The 18,914-nt window shown below is 49.2% G+C and overlaps 1 protein-coding gene across 1 annotated transcript in view; it reads left to right on the plus strand.

Annotated features, from left to right (window-relative positions):
• EPS8L2 (EPS8-like 2) overlaps positions 1–18,914 on the plus strand; it is a 68,831-nt gene that overhangs the window by 39,841 nt on the left and 10,076 nt on the right. The window contains exons 4-15 of the mRNA XM_009892452.1: positions 1,776–1,840; positions 7,531–7,692; positions 8,592–8,741; positions 8,874–8,953; positions 9,087–9,226; positions 11,389–11,468; positions 11,970–12,096; positions 12,458–12,546; positions 15,413–15,487; positions 16,560–16,708; positions 16,890–17,016; positions 17,408–17,523. Coding sequence (XP_009890754.1) covers positions 1,776–1,840; positions 7,531–7,692; positions 8,592–8,741; positions 8,874–8,953; positions 9,087–9,226; positions 11,389–11,468; positions 11,970–12,096; positions 12,458–12,546; positions 15,413–15,487; positions 16,560–16,708; positions 16,890–17,016; positions 17,408–17,523 — 1,360 coding nt within the window. The remainder of the gene's footprint in view (positions 1–1,775; positions 1,841–7,530; positions 7,693–8,591; positions 8,742–8,873; positions 8,954–9,086; positions 9,227–11,388; positions 11,469–11,969; positions 12,097–12,457; positions 12,547–15,412; positions 15,488–16,559; positions 16,709–16,889; positions 17,017–17,407; positions 17,524–18,914) is intronic.

Consider the following 18,914-nt stretch of genomic DNA (forward strand, 5'->3'; position numbering starts at 1 on the left):
TTTCAGAGAACAGCAAAAGAAAAAGTCAAACAAACCACGGTGTCCCTAGGGAGGAGCTACATCACCAGCACCTCCGTTAGGCTGCCGTCCCCTTTCTCAAATTATCACCTGAAGGAGTGACCAGACAGAGCCCTGGTTGCCCATAGCCCGTCCATGTGGGCAGAGACCTCCCAGGGGCACCACAGGATGGTCAGTCCTCCAGCAGACACTGCTCCTGCCCAGAGCTCCGTACCACCTCCAGCCCCTTCCAGTTACCACCCTGCCCTTGCTCTGCTTTATAGTCACTTCATTTCACTGTACACACGTTGAAAGAGACTTATCTTCGGGTTTCCATCTTTTTTATTAAAAAAAAGTCAGTTTGTTTTGATTACAAGGAAAGCATCCAACTTTCAGCACTCAAAAATATTACCAGTATTTCTTCTAAGTCTTTGGGGAGCGTTATTCAATTAAAGTGTGACATGCCACTAAAAATATAAACTAAAGAAACATTTTGGAAAGTTTTACCTGGGTCTTGTACCATTTCACCAAAAAAAGTTTGGAAACCGACCGAATGAGTTCCTTTGAGGAGATTCATTTTCTAGGTGCCAGCCTCTTTAATGTGAAATTTGTTACATGAGACCGCATGTTCTGTGTTCAAAGAAAAGGGGAAAACAAGAGAGAAGCCAACATCCCAGGGAAGGCATTAAAGAGAGCTTTGAAGTAAACCACAAATAAACCAAGATTAGTATCTACTTCTTTAAAACACGAGGAGCCCCAACGTTTGCTGCGTTATGAAATCCCCTTGGCTGTGACCGTTGCTAGAGAGGACAGGATACTCGAACACAGGCTTTAAGAAGGATGAAAACATATAAAACTGCCATTGCATTTTCTAAGCAAACCAGAGATCGGAGGATGTCCTCTGCTGGTGAGGAGGATGTTTTCAGTTTGGACGCTCCCAGATCACTCCAGGCCTGGAGAGTCACTCCTCTGCTATTCAAGCAACGTATTTATAAGGAATCCCTAGACAGGTACCAATTAAACAGCGAGTAAGAGCTGGGCAGGGTGAATTCTTACAGGATTATATTCATTAGCCTCACGAAATTCCAAGCAGTTTTTTCCCTGATTGCTCTTTACCGCCGCTTTCCAGTAAGAAAAGCGGGAAGTAACGAAGGTTTTGTTGCCTCATAAAATAATCATACAAGAAACGCAGGATCCGACTGGCTGGCGATCCCTGCAGCCCTTCCTCGCCGCGACTACGGCGCTTTACTGCGGCTGGCTGGGAAACGCGAGAAAGCAAAGTAAAAGCGTCACAGTAGCACAGAGGGTTTCTTCTGGAGGATGACTCAGAGGGCTGTTATGTCCAAACTGGTGGGTTGCAGTTGGGTTTCTTTTCCTTCTTGCCACGTGCAGGTCTTAGCCTTCTGCCAGCCTTCCCAAGCCACTCCTCACCTCCCCAGCCCTCTTCCAAGAGCCTCCCTAATCATTTGTTGTCTGGGGCTTTCTTTTAGACTAGGCTTCGTTCCTCCACAAATGGTGCTGGCCTCCAGGAATCACATTAGCAGCAGCATTAAGGGATACAACCTGAACGTGTACCCTGCACACCCCATTTGTCAATCCTCGTTACAAAAGTTAATATCATTAATATGTCTTATTATTCCCAATTCTCCAGTTGAAGCTGGAAGCTCAGAGACTATGAGAAAGACTGTAGCACCCCGTCACGAGCACTGTAATACTCAGACCCTGATGTACCGATAAACAGTCACTACAATGAAGGCTTTTTTTCTTCTTTTTTGCAGAACAAAGGAAAAAATACTCCAACTCTAATGTCATTATGCACGAGACTTCGCAGTACCACGTACAGGTGAGTATGCAATGAAACGCTACGGGGCTGAAAGGCCAACGCCTGTGATAGATGCCGGTAATGCAACGTGTTTCGTTTGTCCTGGAGCTTCGTTAGGTCAAAGAGGAGTTGGGAACCTCCTTACAATAAGCAAAAGTCACTCTCCACACCCGGGGAGAGGCAAAGAGCAAAGCTGCTTGAAACCCCCTACTCCTTTTCCGCAGTTCCTGGCTCCCCCATGCCCGTAGATAAACTTGCCTCCTGAGCTTCGGACCCAGCTGGGTGCCCTCACTATCTGTAGCTCCTGGACTGCAGGGGACACTTTCAGACTTCGCCACCCGCTGTGACTGAGCTGTGGGTCGCCACGGCCCTGCCAGCCCCGACCCAGGGGCTGAGACCACCCAGGTTCTCTCAACCACATGGAACACGCTACTGAAGCGTGGGGTCATCTGGGCTTCTCCTCCGATTCCTTCGGGCACAAAAGGGCAGGAAATTAAAGCGCGTACATAGGTGGAGCACAGGAATTTCTTCACCACAGACACTTTGAGGAGATAAACTAAAGGACTATGAGAGCAGCACAAGTCTGGAGACAATTTCTCTCTCGAGACTGACCCCACTCCTTCCCACGAGTCAGAGGTTTCCAGCTGGACTGGACCTCTCTCCTATCTCTCCTCTTACACATCGCCTGCTCTGTCTAAAGTCAACACCAGCTCTCCTGCCATCTTTTATTTCACTGCTGCTCCTCTCCAACCCCTTGCTGTGGAGAGCAGCAGTTGTTCTGTTATAGTACGGCCTTATTTGAAAGTCCAAGTGAATAGACACCGGTATAGCTCACAGATCCTCCCACGAGGCTACAAACAGCTTTCCACGGCACAACTCTGAATCACGCTCAAATCCCATAACTAAGCCGGGTCCAGGCTTCCATGGCTCTCCCCCACCACGTGACAAAGGCCATCCCTGACCATTTACCTGTCCCTCCCTTGGATCCCCTGTGATTCTTTGAACTGAAGAGTGGGAGAGACACCCACATAGACAGACTGGGGGACAGGGAGAGAAACAGAGACCGGTCACTGCTTCTGCATGTCCAGTGTGCTCACCTGCACCGAAGGCTCGGAAGTTCCTGGCTTGTCCCCTCTCCCTCGCTGGGCTACCTCGGGGACCAGTGTCTGGGGACATTTTGAGGGCAGCAACTCTGTCCTCTTAAAGGATCGTTAAAGAATACAGAGTTGGTTTAATTACATATGGCCCTCCTTTCCACTTCAAATTTAAATTGAAAATGGCATATAAAACCATAATTTAGCAAAAAATTATTTCCTTTCTGAATAATCAGGATTCAGGAAATTAAAGTGTTGAGTAAGCGGGGGGGAGATGTTAAAAAGGCAAGGGGAATGCTGTACAAGGAGACAAGAAACAGAGAAGCTGTTGTCCTCAGTTCCTCCGCCGCATTTGAAGTGGTGGGAGCTGCTGTCCCTCTCACCCCCCCGTGCTTCAAACCCTTCTTGATCCGCATGGCCAGACAAGTTAAAACCGGGGTTCCCGTGGCGGTTACAGGAACTCATCTGCCCAAACAACAGAGACCACACAGACTATCATCTTTCAGCTCTTCCTCGGCTACCGCGTCCTCTCAAGTAATTCAAAACCCTTCAACCATGACAGGCATTAAGCCAAATTCACCTCCCATTGTCAGACATCCACTTAAAAAAAAAAGAGGAGCCAGCCCGGCTGTCCCGAGCCCGGCGATAATGGGAATGCAACACGCTGGTGCAGGCCAGTGGCCTCCGCACCACAGGATCAGAGGTGCCCGTCTGAGGCCAGCTGGACCATTCACCGCTGAAAACTGGGCAAGACGAGAAAGGAAAACACGTTACGAGGTTCATATTTAGTAGATAGGGGGCTCTCTTCTCCGGTTTAAGACCCCAGTCCAGCAGAGAGCTTAAGTACACAGTTAGAAATAAAGGAGCCCGTTCAGTTGCTTAAAAAAGAAATTTAGACTTTTAAAAATGCCCGTTTGGAAAGAGGCCCTGGTTTCCATCGGAGAAACTAACCCGATGGCCAGCTGCCCCATCGGTGGCCCTGCCAACCATCCCCATCAGTGACTCCTACCAAGTAAAGTCACTCACGGAAGCAGAGAAGGGACTTTAAACAGTGACACGTACGTGAATTCTTCATTAATTATGCCATATGCCACCCATTTGCGAGACTCTACCTTGAACTTTGGCCACGGCAAACAGGATTTCAGTGGCAGGCAGTGAGGGAGGAAGAGGTTTCCTCACAAGAGACATTTTACACTCTTTGAAGTAATCTATAATCTGATCAAAGTTTAATAGTGGATGGACTCATTGCCCATTCTTACAAAAGCTACTGTATTTGAACATCCATCTGGATGAAAAGAGGTTTTCATGAGATAAATCAAAGACAGTAGGAAGCTTCTCTTCCTCTCGCTCCACCAGTATCTAAAGTGAATGGCAAAGAAAAAATATCCTCATGAGTCCGAGTTAGACGAGTGGCTTTCCCCTCCATGAAAATTAACTTACTTAATAGTAAACAACAAAGGAATTTATGAAGATTGTAAACCTGGCAGTTAAAATAATAGAACAGATAAGAATGCCCGTCATCAGGTATAAACCAGTTCTCTTCACTGCTCAGAAAGCAGAGGAGAGGGTTTGTCACATCTGCACAGATAATATTGACTTTGCAAATACCTTTTCGTGCACTATTTTACAGTTACAGTAATATATACGTGAGCATGTTTTTCATATCTGATTGCATGGCTAATCTCAGCTTTCAGCTCAAATACCTGCCAGGAGCTTTATTTAGACAGTGCCTCACCCAATACCTTTGCTTTATGAACACTCGTGCACTTTGCAGTGTTTATCCTCTCCTCTGCTCTTTCCAGTCCTTGTGAATTATCCAACAGCCACCTTAACAACAAATTGCTCACCACAAATCCTCTCCACCCCTAATTCCCACCGTTGACCGTCACGTTTAAAGACTCAGCCCTTTCTGCCTGTCAGGGCTACCAGTGCTTTAAGTCTCAGCCTTTCCCCCTGCTCCCACCTCGCCTGGAGCCGATGGCAACGACGGTTCTTGCCTGTGCTTCAACGCGACCGTCCAAGGCTCCGTGCTCTGAGTACACAGATCCTCCTCAGGTCCACCTGCTCTATATCAAACCCCAACATTCACAGCCTCTCCGAGGCCCCTCTGTAACCTATTTCCAGTGCAGTACAATGCTGGTTCGCTCCCTGGTGCTGGAGTAGGGTCAGCTTTTGCCGCCTCTTAGTCTGCGTCCCGCTTTGTGTCTCCCTGGGCTTTTACAGGTGAAAAAGGACTGCCTTCCCGAGCAACTCATCCTCCTCCTTGCCCCCTGAGGCATACGCTGATTGTGGACGCTACCCATTGGGTTCTTTAATCAGTTCGTGAGCTGAGACTGCTACTGGGAACAGACACATTTTCCCCCAGCCCTTTCCCCTTCTCTTCTTGTGGTTTGTGGCTCTTGCTTGCTAATCCTCCGGGACAAAGACTGTCTTTTTGTGCCAGCCCAGACCCTGACCCCTGATAAGGCACCACTGCAGCAAAGAGTCAGCACTAGAAAGAAACTGCGTGAACCCTAAAAAGGTTATGTCTAATCACTGGGAGAAGGCACAAAGACAAAGGATCAGAGGGAGAAAAACCAGGCAAAACCCATCCCTGAGCTACAGACAACAAAGAGCCGCTCCTAATTTCACAACCCAATTCGTGGCTTGCTTTAAACGTGCCCCATTTTCGCAGCCCTTGCTTTGAAACCAGGCTGCAGGATTTGCGCATCAAAGACAAGCAGGAGTTTCCACTGCTGCCATCCACACAAACGCCAAATGCCCGGCAGGACTGTTTCTGGGGATGTCGCACCGTTGCCCCCAGACCCACAGCGAACGCCTGTACTGAATCTGCTGTGCCCGCAGTGCCCGGGTCTCCCTGCCAGGGGGGTCCATCTGCTCCACAGCTTTTCCGCTGACCCATAGCCGATTCAGCAGCAACGCGTTATTTCCCCTAATGCTCTCGAGTAGGGGAAGCGGAGCGAGAGGGTCATGCTGATGGATGGGCCATCGATAGCCCAAGGAAGAGAGAAGGAGTTGGGAGCTGGTGTGGCCAGCCTCCTGGCAGCAGGCCCATGGACTAGCTGCAACACAGACGCGTTGGTCAGACCTATAACTTACCCATCCGAAAACCTCCTGCCTTTCTCTCTTGGAGAAAGTTGGTTATGACAGGGAAAAGCTTTATCCGCTTTCCCAGTCGGGCACGTTCTCCTTCCCTTCTCCTCACCAGGAACGCAGCAGGGCATGAGAGGGAATGAGGTGAAACGGGACCGTTTCCTTTTCCTTCCTGAATTTTTTCCCCTTCCCCTGTTGTCACCTGAACACGCGGCCTGGCTGTGCTGTCGCTCGCCCAGGGACAAGTCCACAGAAAACAGCCTGGCTGCTGCCAGCGGGCGAAGCTCACAGCTTCTCCTGCCTCACAGTCCCCTCTGCTGGCAGACTCACGTTCCCCCCATGCACAGAGCACAGTGGCTGCTGATCAGAGGGGAGATAAATAAATTACCTGCATTTCTGGAGGGGCCTTCACCCACTGCTGGGGGGAGATACAGCGTTCCTCTCGCATGGAGCCCCAGGAGCAGCCCAAAGCCTGCGGGTGCAGCTCGATTACACAAACTCTCTGTAAATACGAGCGCCAAGTGCAAGGCTGGGGTGGCCAGAAGCTTCAGGACACAGTTAAGAGCACGGATGTGAGAGCACGCGAGTGCAGTCACGTCTGGGCTGTTGCCACCTTACCCGAGCTGCTCCTGGTCCCGCAGCGCAAGAGGGGAGGAGAGCATGGAAGCCAGGCTGGTGGTGGGAAGAGTCCTGGGCTGGGTTTATAGGACAGCTAGAGGGACCGAGGAAAACCGGGGTAATCTAGTAAAGCCACAGTGTGGGACAGAGGGAAGTAGCAAAAAAATCCTTTCTTACAGTCATCGACGCCAACTTTCACTACCCTGAGGGCTGATTTGGGTACTTTGGGGGGAAGGCCACCTGAGGGGACTGAAGGGCTGGAGCAGTCAGCTGCCAGATTCGCAGCTGCCTTGCAGAGCAGGTAGCTTTGCAGCGCAGAAGCGCTCTCTGGTGCGACTGTGCTGCCTGTTGAATTATCCGGGGCAGGGGACTTGGCCGAAACCTGTACATTGCGTGGATCCCACCTTGGCACAGAGGACAAATCGCCCACGGCTCGTGTGAGCTCTTTGCCTGGGACAAATTCCATGCAGGGAGATCTGCGACGTGAGCCAAGCAAAATGCAAGCGCTTTTAGCGTGGCAAGTGAGGCTTAACTACCGTATTTAAACTTCCAAGCCAGTTTCAGAAAAGCCAGGGGACTAACTCGTGTGTACAAAGCACTTGCAACCACATGCTGCTGGCTGGGGGCCAGTGCTGCCAGAATTGACATATGATGAGATAAATATGCAAGTGGTGAAACTCGTTATGAAAACGCCTGCTGCGTTACGAAACCCTAATCTCTCACCACGACGAACAGGCTATTAACAACCAGAACGTACATGTTCTGAAGCGACTGTTTCGTGCTCGTGCTCTAAAGAGCAGACAAACAGTAGTTCAAGTCTTTAGAGATGGTTTCACCACTCATTTGTGGTACGCACACATTCAAAGCGTTTTCACCTGTTTTCTCCTCCTTTCCTCCCAACTTCAGCACTTGGCCACGTTCATGATGGACAAGAGCGAGTCCATCGTGACGGTGGACGATGCTATTCGAAAACTCATCTTGCTCAACTCAAAAGAGAAGATCTGGACACAGGAGATGCTGCTGCAAGTGAACGACAAGTCCATCCGCTTGCTGGACTGCGAGTCGCAGGTACCCAGAGCTCTGCGAGAGCTACTCGCCTGGGGTGCAGTGTGTGCCCTTCCCATTCTGCCTGGAAAGGCCTTTTCCAAGGAACCCAAACAAGGGCGAATCGCTACCAAAATCCACTCCTGGGTGTGCGGGGGCTGGCTGACTCTAATTCAAAGGGCAGGTAGGTGTGGGATTATTTATTCACAGCTCCAGATACAGACACTCCACGTGAAAGATACCTTGAGCTGCGCTCCAGGCCAACAGTAAAACTGCTCTCTGTGGGAGTGATGCAGACTTACAGGTCCACAGAGATCTGCATAAAGCATAAACAGAGAGGGAAGGACATACTACTCGCGTTAAAATAACACGCAGGATCACCTGCCTGCGCACAGTGCCCCACTTTGTCAGGTGATACACGTACACGCACACAGAGCACCTAATCCGAGGGGAAAGAGCAGCCAGACAGGGAGAGAGGGATGGTGCCGCCCCGATTTTAGCGATAAGAACTTAAAGAATATGAGCCCAAGGTCATCCAAGGAGACAGCGGGAGGGTAAACCCCTCACAGAAAGTATCTTTCTTCCCAGTGCTCTGCTGGGTTGCATGACAAGTATACTGGTGCAAGTAGAGCACAGCAATAAGACGATGAAGAGAAACAAAGCTCAAGTTATTGAAGTCTCACACTGGGTCCCATATTGAGGACTCAAAGGAGAGCAAGAGTTCACCTCTATGTGCCATCCACCTCTTTCCTAAACCACTGCCCCTCTGCAAACCCTCACACATATCTTTGAAGAGCCAAGCAAACCACAAGCTGTGCCAGGCCTCTCTCCTCAAACAGGGATCCCAGGAGTTCACACACAGGACCGTTCCCCGGCAGTTCAGTAGTTCCCCACTGCCTCACCCCTTCCTCTTTCTCTTCCAGGAGGAGCTGGAGGACTTCCCTCTGCCGACAGTCCAGCACTGCCAGACGGTGCTGAATCAGATGCGCTATTCCTCCATCCTCCTCCTGGTGTGTCAGGATTCGGAGCAGCACAAACCTGACATCCACTTCTTCAACTGCGATGAGGTGGAGGTGAGCAGAGCCCTCCTCGCTGGTGTAAAACAGCTCCTAGCTGGCTGCCAGCCCCTTCTTCCTTCGCCCACTTACAGCCCTTAACCCTTTCCAAAGCAAAGCCCTTAAAAACATCCCCGTTTTATCTTTGAGGCGGAGATGGTTCACGAGGACATAGAAAGTGCCCTGGCAGACCACAAGCATGGGAAGAAGATACGGCCACAGACACTCAAGTAAGTGCTGCAGGGTACAGCTGGGAGTAAAAAAATATAAATATAAATTTACAATGGCGCGTTCACACACCAGTCTCTCAGAAACAGGACTAGCAACCACTGATGGGGGTGTTCTGCATCGTTTCTCTTGTAGAGCAAACCAAGAGAAGATCAGGCAGAGACAATCCATCCTCCCACCGCCGCAAGGGCCGGCTCCCATCCCCATCCAGCACGACATGCGAGGCTCGGGGATGAACAGGAACCGGGTGGCACCCCCTTCCCAGCACGATCCAGGTACTGGGAGCACTCGGCAAGTCTGTCCTGGGGACGGGGGACTCGTCAGCCCAGACAGCCAATCCTCCTGAAACGGCCTGTGCTCATTCCAGGCCCTGTATCGCTGCAGCACGGGGAAGCCCAGTGTTTTTTTCACAGTGTTATAATGAAACACAGATACATACCAAAGGCACAACTATTTGTTGCATCTCTGGCTGTGCTTTGTAAACGCTTAAAAACTGGGCCGCAGCGAACATTTCTACCCACTGGGCTAGCAGTAGGCATCTTCTCAATGGCAGCTCAACAAATCAAAGCTCCTAGAAACTGCTTGTAACATCACCTTTATTTCGGGGATACTGAAATTCCCAAAAGAGTTGAAAGCCCTTCATAAAACCGAGCGATTGCATGACGTTTGGATCAGGCACCAGCGATCTTAAAACGTACAGACAAGACAGACCTGGTCAGAAAGGCAAACTCCTGGCTCTGCTGACTTCACAGGAGCCAAAATTGCACCCTCAGAGGTCAAGTCGTTGGCATGAATTATCCTAGAGTTGAGCGTGGACATGCAGATCTGAGCTCATCTATCTCATGTGCTAATGTAAAATCTTGTTCCAAAACCATCCTGACTTCAGCCTGTTTGAGCTGCTTGAAAAAACTTGTATTTGTCTTTGGAGAAAGTAACAGAAGTAAACTCTTCCTCTGACAAAAGCTCAAATTGTCTAAAATGACAAGCAAGCTGTAAGCCTTTCATATCACTGCCTACTGTACCACCTTCTCTTAGGATGAGTTTTTAGGTTCAAGGAAGACATGTAATCAGGAGACTGTAAGAAACTCCAAACACCAGCTGAGGAGAGAAAACACTGATTTCCCGGGGATGGGATCTGAAGCCGAGCAGCTGCTCCGGCCTCCTGAACGGAGAGCCTATGTCAAGGTCCAGTTTTGCATAATGAAAATAAGATCTATATTTCAGAGCTGGGCCACATATAAATATCTATATTCCGATGCACAGCAGTTTTTAATGAAGCGGCCACCCTTAGCTCTGCCCTTCCCAGGCTGCTTAGCACAAAGCTCTAAGCGCGCTGCTTACATCAGAGCTGGGCATTTACCCAGGCAGGATTTCTGGACCTGAGAACACAGTGCCCAGCACAAAAGCAGGTGACAGGAGAAAGCCTCGAGTGACGCTTGTTTGCCGAGATCACTTCTCCTTTGAAACACACCTTACTGCTTTTTTCTACAAAACCTGTCAAAACTAATTGCCTCATCTGAACGCTTAAAGATGATGTATATTTTTCACAGTCCTTTGCCAAAACTGCCCCCCCCCAGTTTTCCCACTTAACAAATCCTGCTGCGCTGGCCCTTCCGAACCCCGTTTCACCAAGCTGACATGCCACTCTTTTCACAAGAGGCCACGCAGCAATTTCTCACGCTGAAATATCACACCCCCACTCCCTCACCGAGTGTCCACCTTCTGGAAGCCGGGAGGTGCCTGTGCTTTTTTTATTCCAGGATTTTTTTAATACTCATTAAAAACACTTGAGAGACTGCACACGAGTTTACATAAAAATGCTGATTTGTGCACGGGCCTGTCTAAACATCAGTCATGCAGAATTCCTGGCATGCTGCTTTCTAGCAAGTGACAGTTGCATTCACTTCCCACTCTTATTTCTTCTTTCTCAACTACTGCTTAGTTAAACTGATACCTCTGGGACAAGAAAGGCTCCTGCCAAGAGCTGGGGGTTAGAAGGGAAGGTGGGAGTTACTCTAACGGCACGTTACATACATGTGGAGCGCTCTGCAACACGCGTGGTGGCTCTTCGCCTCCTCTAAGTCAGTCAGACGGATCAAAGGCAGAGGAGTTAGCGACTCACAGCATCTGCAGACTGGGGCTTGCAGGTCTCTGCCCGTAGCTGACAGCTGGCTGCCCTTCAGGATTCATTCACTGCTTATATTCGAAAACAGGCAGCGTATCGACACAGAGGGTTAGTGGGCAGGTGCTGCGACCTCGGAAGATTTAATCAGCAACTTTGATCACCTCCTGTTCTTTGTGATCTCCTGAGGTGCTCTCATAACCCAGAACAACCAACCAAGCCGGGAGTTACCATCCCATGGCTCCCTGCATTTAATGGGGTCTATTTTCAAGCTCTGACAGTAAAGATATTTTTCTCTCCTTCCCTTGCTTGCAGACTACGAACGACGAGGCTCCGGCTCTCATGACCACGAAGAGTCCCGAGCCATCTTAGCACAGAAGATTGAAAAAGAAACGGTTGGTAACAAGAGCGGTGCACAGTCAATAGGCAGAAGGAGAGGGAGAAGAGAGGAAGGAAGCAAGGCTCCTCCAGGAGCAGACGTTTTACGCATAGTCTAGTCATTGTTAAACTGATCTCTACCTTTCATAAAGATAAGGCGAAAAAAAAGCAAAGCTCCATTGCCAGGTCAGGTACCATCTCCTTTGACCTGTGACAGCTCTGCCGATTTCAGAAGGTCTGCTCCTCCCCAGCCCACAGTCCAGTTTCGGGGCTGTTTTCCATACGTCCATTAGCAGGGGTCACTTGTCACATTGATAATTACAGCACACAACCAGGCACAGCTTTGTGTTCGCAAAGTGATGAATTCAGCTTAATTTCATGCCTGGATTCCCCGTTCCTGTGCATTCTTGCAGGAAATGAAGCAGGCGCAGAGCGGCACGCTGCGGGGTTCGGGCTTCCCAGCTGCCTGCAGGTCGGGCTCTCTTTCACCGTGGTTTTTTGCATTTCTGCCCTCACAGCAAATCCTGAACAGCACTCTGGATGACATCGAAGTGTTTGTTGCCAGGCTTCAGAAGGCTGCAGAGGCATTCAAACAGCTCAACCAAAGGAAGAAAGGGAAGAAGAACAAGAAGAAAGGGCCAGCAGGTACAGTGCAGTGGAGAGAACAAAGGGGGAACGCGGGGGCATGGATGGAGGTTGGGAGGAGACCTCAGCTTACACCCCGGCAAGGCCAGGCTGCTGCAGCAGCACGGCTATGGACCCCACAAGAGCTACACCAGTTTGGAAGGTGCTGCTGGTCTGTGGGGCCCTCTTGTAGAGCACACAGAGCCTAGTGAAGCCTCCAAAACAGAGACAGACTTTTGGCTACTCTTGAACCCTTCATTTTTAGTAGTTCTAGTCTCAACACCCGTTTTTGCTGTGTCTTCTGCATGCTAGCAAGATGAAACCTTCCTGAAAAGGGATGCTCTAATTAAAAAGTGTCTTTCTCTCCACCTTCTCGTAACAGAGGGCATGCTGACTCTTCGAGCAAGACCCCCAAGTGAGGCCGAGTTCATCGACTGCTTCCAGAAAACCAAACTGGCTTTTAACCTCTTGGTGAGATACAGAGAGTATTTTCATCCCATGCAGTGCCAGGGCTTTTCCCCCATATATCACAGTAGTAAGCACTTAAAGTGAAATTTGAACTGAAAACACTATCAAGGGACAAAGATGTGAATTCCAGGATCTTCAGAATCCAGAACATCGAGTCAGGCTCGTGCAGGTTTTTTGGGCCAAGTTGTTAAACTGAAACTAGAAGTGAAAAGTCCAGGATGGGATTGAGCAGCCAGGGGCCGCACAACGCCTGCATCTCCTTTCAGGCACAGTCCTGACTCAGAGCCTTTGTGAAGCTGTGAGCTTAGAGAGCCAAGAACTGCCGTGCCCACCTTGCCGAGAGCTGTGCAAAGGCTTATTTAGACATCCATCCCCACTCTAGGTGTTCGCTTCTGCTTGTGGCCTTTAGAAGCCTGGGTTGTTCTGCGAGAGCTCTAGTCCTCGTTATCCTTCCAAAGCATAAAATGCAAATATTAAAAAAAAAAAAAAAAAAGTAGTCTTATCTACTTTAAGTGGCTCACATCTGATTCTGTCTGCAAAGCCGCTGTAAAGCTGCCTCAGCCAAGGGCCTGGAAAATTTCTGGTTAACAACTGATGTCCCCCATTACCCTGACGTTCCTGGCTCCTCTCTGTCTCCCCGGAGGAGCTGCCGTCTTAAGAAGGGGATGAAAAGCAGGAGCATAAAGATGTTCCCAGTGCTGCCAGGTCTGTGAGACCAGGAGGGTAACGAGCCAGAAGGAAATTCTGTCACTTCTGACCAAACTTGCCCAGCGAACACAGCCCGACAAGATCCTTCCGGAGAAGTTATTAGTAAGGAAACCACAGAGACTGTAAACAACTGTAATGCAGGACAGCAGGCTCCAGCCTTTTCTTTTAGAAGCACGCATGCATGCACTTTTGCCAGCTCAGCACCAGAAACGAGTCTTGGAGGCATCATCTCTGGTTGCCAATCACTGCTCTCGCGCAAACTGATCAGGCACTGCGCTGAGGCTATGCCACACATCCCCAGCGGGATGTTCGCTTCCCTGAAGCCGCAACTGAGGATTCTCCAAGCATAAAGAAATCCCAGCCCTTTCTGACCTCTGACACAGGAGTTAGTGTCCCACCCTGGCCACTTGTGGCCGACTGTGCAGCCCCAAGTGTGGATCTGTGCAAATGCTCTGGCACGCAGCCCCCGAGCTCAGCACCGCTGCTGCTCCCCCGTTAGCAGCGTGGGAGCTAACGCGTAGGAAATTCATGCGTGTGTGCCCTTGCCGCCAAAAAGGCCAACGGAATCCTGGGCTGCATAGGGAAGAGTGTGTCCAGTAGGTCGAGGGAGGTCATTCTCCCCCTCGACTCGGCACTGGTGAGGCCACAACTGGAATACTGTGTCCAGTTTGGGGCTCCACACTTCAAGAGGGACAGGGAACTGCTGGAGCGAGTCCAGCGAAGGGCAACCAAGATGATTGAGGGATTGGAGCATCTCCCGTATGAGGAAAGGCTGAGAGCGCTGGGACTCTTTAGCCTGGGGAAGAGAAGGCTGAGGGGAGACCTTATGACTACTTACAAGTATCTAAAGGGTGGGTTGAAGGAGGATGGAGCCAGACTCTTCTCGGTGGTTCCCAGTGACAGGACGAGGGGCGATGGGTGTAAGTTAGAACAGAGGAAGTTCCGTTCCAACACACAGAAACACTTCTTTACGGTTGGGGTGACAGAGCAGTGGCACAGGCTGCCCAGGGAGGGGGGGGAGTCTCCTTCTCTGGAGATTTTCAAAACCCGCCTGGATGCAGTCCTGAGTGATGTGCTCTGGGCAGTCCTGCTTTAGCAGGGGAGTGGGGCTGGATGATCTCTAGAGGTCCCTTCCAACTCTGAAAATTCTGTGATTCTGTGTACCCGAGCTCTCCCTGCACTCAGGGCCTGGACTTTGCTGCCTGTGTATCCACAAACCCAGCAAGAGTAACCGATCTCCCGGCAAGAGGCTGGGGGCAAGTAAGAAAGAGAGTGGGCAATGTGTGGTGGAGCGCTGCCATGTCTGCCCCAGCACTGCCGTCACGGGCCATGTGGCCGCAAAGTCCTTGTGAAGTGCCATTTCATTTAGTCACCTTGCTGCCATCGGTTATTTCACACTTTCCACTCCACGTGAGTGTTTTACCACCAGCATTTAAAATGCTTTGCGTTTCGGTGGGGAGCAGGGAGCCTGTTTTCCATTGCGATGCCAGCAGCACAGGCCACATGAAAGAGCTGAAAGGAAGCACAAACTGAAGTGGTTTCTCACCGCAGCTTAGCTGATTGCTGTTAATGAAATGCAGTTCTCACAGTAAAGTAATCCTAAGCGTTTGCTCCTTCGTCCCACCACAGTCCACTCCAAATACCAAGCATTTCAGCGGCCAGGGCAGCTCTAGGTGCTGCAGGCAAGACCTTGATGGAGATTTTGCCTTGTCAGCGATTTGCTGAGGGATCCTGCAAAACATTTGCTCTGCTGTTGTCATCCATGGAAACTTGGGGGATCTCAACTTTACAAGAGTCAGAAGCAATAGACCTGGTCCCTCCTAGCTAAGACTTTCAAGATAAGCCCAGGTTTTCCGCTTCTGCTCAAAATAGCTTCAAAGGGACTGATTTGAACAGAGTAGGTACTCTGCCCCTCCTGAAAATCAACACCCTTAAGAAATGGACACAAAATAAGTGATCTAAAACTGAATGATTCCTACTCCCCGATCACCTGCTCTTCTTCCCCAACTTCACGTGCACTCTTACAAGTTTCCTTACTTTTTAAGGCCATTATAGTTAATAAAATTAGAGCAAATACCAGCCAGCAACAATCCCTCCATGTGAGAGAAAAGAGCAGGCAAAATCAGGTTACGGTTAAACTGGGTTCCCTTTTTCTTTTCAGGCCAAACTGAGGAAGCACATCCAGAACCCCAGCGCTTCAGAGTTGGTGCATTTCCTATTTGGGCCACTGGAACTGGTAAACCTTATTCACAGGTTTCACTGTGAACTCACTTTTTACTTCTAGCTGCCTGTAAGTGTGAAAGTAATTAATGTTAGACTATACAGAGGAGTTGGAAGACTGCTCACAACTGGCTGAAGCTTTCTCAGTAAAGTCTAGCAATAATGCCAGTGTTTCTGGCCTCTGATCTGATTCCCAGCTTGCAATAAATACACAAACCTGGGCAAACACGAATCTTTCCACCCCATTAAGAAAGACTTACAGTGAACAAAAGTGCAAGCCAGCTGTGGTTCCCATTGGGAACCTGCCTGATCTCACCTTCAAGCAAACACGGCTCAGTATTTGCACTGAAAATAGGAAGCAGAAATCCCGACTTCAAAAAGAAGCCAGAAGGGACACAGAAATACCAAGTGATTTTCCATTTTTTAAAGTGCCAGCTTGCAATGTATCCTGTCTCTAACAACGGCTGATTTTTAAATCAGACTTTGCTTTGACTCCAGTAGAACAATCCTTGTGTTCCTCTGAACTGCCCAGTCTTCTTCAAAGATTTAGGCTGATGTTTCGTGAGACAACTGAGGTCATCTAAGGATTAGCTGCTGCCAACAGGAGTCAAGCCATCCCTTGGCATGAAGCCTTGCGCTCTGGCTTTCATTTTATGCCTTGGAGAACTCGCTCAGGAACTATATGCCTTATTTGTCTATTTACGTTTTCTTAAAAGTCTGCCAATCAAGTACTATGAGTCCAGTGCGAGGATAATAAGGGGATGCTGAGGGTATACAGCATCCCTTTTAGGTGGCAGCAAACCATTAATTTAGTTCATCTGCGTTGCGAAACCTCACCCTTACATATGAAGGCATAGAGGAGAACTTTGGAAGCGCAAGTCTAAGGCGAGTTTGCCTGGGTTTAGAGGTTGTCACCATGGCGGGTACGTTGGCTTCCTTTGGAGTGGGCAGGCACAGAGACTTCAAAGGATCAGAGCCACCAATTTTTCTGTCTTTGATTTCTGTTCCTTTGTGTGTGTGCTGGTTTGATATTTTGAGCATTTCCTGCACGATCTCTCATATTTTGTGTGTGTTTGTGTGTAATCCAGATCATCAATAGCTGTGGTGGCCCTGAGCTTGCCAGGTCTGTTGTAAGCCCACTTCTTTCGAAAGATGCCACCGATTTCCTCAGAGGACACCTGACACCAAAAGAGATAAACCTCTGGGACTCCCTGGGAGAGACGTGGACCAGATCCAGGTGAGGACAGAGCTGCCATCTCACCAGGTTCTCCACGCTCTTGGGAAAGCAGACAGGGTGCTTGATTTTGTACCCACGTCAGAGGGTCAAGGATGCCCTGACGCCGCTGCTTCTCCCTGACGTGCTTTCAGAGACATCTTCCTTGTGAATCTTACCGCATATTCCCTGCTTCATGTCCTAGAGCTGAATGGCCCCGAGAAGCAAATATCCCCACCTACATCCCCAAATTCCGCAATGGCTGGGAACCACCCATGGAAATCTTCCGTGGAGCTCCCTGGGAAATAGACATCGGACACTTACAAGAAGAGGTTAGTCCTGTGCCCCGGTCATCCTCTCTTCTTTACCTTCTCCCTTCCCCTTTTTCAGGGTGAGGGCCAGATCTGCGGAGTTTGCAGTGGTGCATAACAAGTAGTCAGCTCAAAACTCAGGTGGGTCTGGTCACTCCAGTTAAATATGGAAAGAAACTAAGGCCAGAAAAAGGCAGCAATAATCAGCCTCACCTCCTGATCAACAGGAAATAGGATACTATACCGTAACTGAGCCCCATGGATACAGGTTTCCCTGAAGAACATTTCTTTGGTGTGCACCTCATCATGACCGAAAGCTTCCAGGCCATCGTTCATCTACCACTCACTCTCCTTTTCTCCGATACAGCTTTCCCCTTTCCTGGTAACACTGACTTCATTTTTACCTTTCCAGCTATCATCAGCCAATGGGTATCCTTACCGTAACTCCTCACTCAAGCGCGGCCAGACCCCTGATCAGACACAAGCTGTGGATGCCTTTAAACAGAACGTAACTCAGCATGTAAATAGGTAACGTAGCAGCACCACCCTGGGCAACGGCGCCTCGGCTCCCACCTTGTAACCTCATAAACACACCCTGCAACACATCATGACACCAGGATGTTTTGGCATCCTCGTAGATAACTCTCTGCCTTATTAATTCAGACTTGTTAACGAGATCAAGAGAACTCAAAGATCAGACGAGGGATTATTCACATAAACACTGTCTGCTTTTTAATCACTGGCAGGTCTACAAGGAAATGGGTTACATGCATTTTCCACGACGAGAAGCAAAAACATTGACTGACTTCACTAGTCCATCAGTATGTCTTGCTTCATAACATCAGCCCACCAAAGGGAGATTAGGGATCACGCGCCAAAGATACCGCACTGCACTTTTGTTCTCCATACGTTTAGAGAAGTTAATATCTCTCCATTCATCCTAAAGCCACAACAGCTTGCATGGAAAGAACCTGCTTAGAGGAGGACCCTGTACTAGGGGCATGAGGACACACAAGCTTTCTGCTGTTGAAAAAGGCAGCGCTGGGAAAGAGCAGCCTGACCTCAGCAGCGCTGCGCAGAAAACATTTCAGCCGAGGCACTGCCTTTTTGTTTCACTGGAGGCAGCAGCTCCTCCTTTTGCTTTTAGATACAACCAAAGGGAAAAAACACTTATTAGAGGAGGAATAAAAGGAGAACGTTGTTTCTGGTCTTGCCCATCTCTCTGTCAGGAAACTGAGAGGGCGCTGATTTCAGACAACTCTTCTCAATGAGATAAATCCAGAAAATGGGGAAAAAGACTCCTCTTTCTTGCAGAAGTCTTGGAAAGTTCAGTTCCCAACCCAGAACCAGCCAGGCGACCCCTTTGCCTCAGGCTTTTTTCCAAGGGAAAGATGTCTCTTTCACAATTTAACCAAACAGTCTGCCCTGCTGCTAGTTTTCTATCACCAGTTACTCAGTGGTATAAAGTCTTTACGAAAGTACTTTTGGTTCAAAGTTTAAAGGCTTTTCATCCGCTTGCTTGTTTACATGCGCTTACGCCTTTGAAGTTCTCCCGAGATCTCCGAGTTTCAACAAACTCATCCCAAATTGCAAATGAGTTCCCTGCCGTACTCCACTTTGCAGTGATTTGACATGAAGTTACCAACTTCAAATCTGTAAACACCGGAAGTCCAGACCCAGCAAAGCACTTAACTACACACTGTGCTGTAGCCAGCTCTAGACTGGGGAAAAAACCCTCAAGCCAGACTGGTTTTTCATGGGTTTATGCTCTAATCTAAAAAAAAAAACCAACCCAAAACTTCTACTACTACAAAAAAAGTTCAAATTCGCCACAGAATACCTTAAATGCAATTATATCAGCAAAATAACTTATTCTTCCCATTCACCCCAAAGCTCCTGGTAGGAACCATAAAATGGTT

This window comes from Charadrius vociferus, unplaced genomic scaffold (assembly GCF_000708025.1).
Source record: "Charadrius vociferus isolate BGI_N301 unplaced genomic scaffold, ASM70802v2 scaffold1039, whole genome shotgun sequence".
NCBI lineage: Eukaryota > Metazoa > Chordata > Aves > Charadriiformes > Charadriidae > Charadrius > Charadrius vociferus.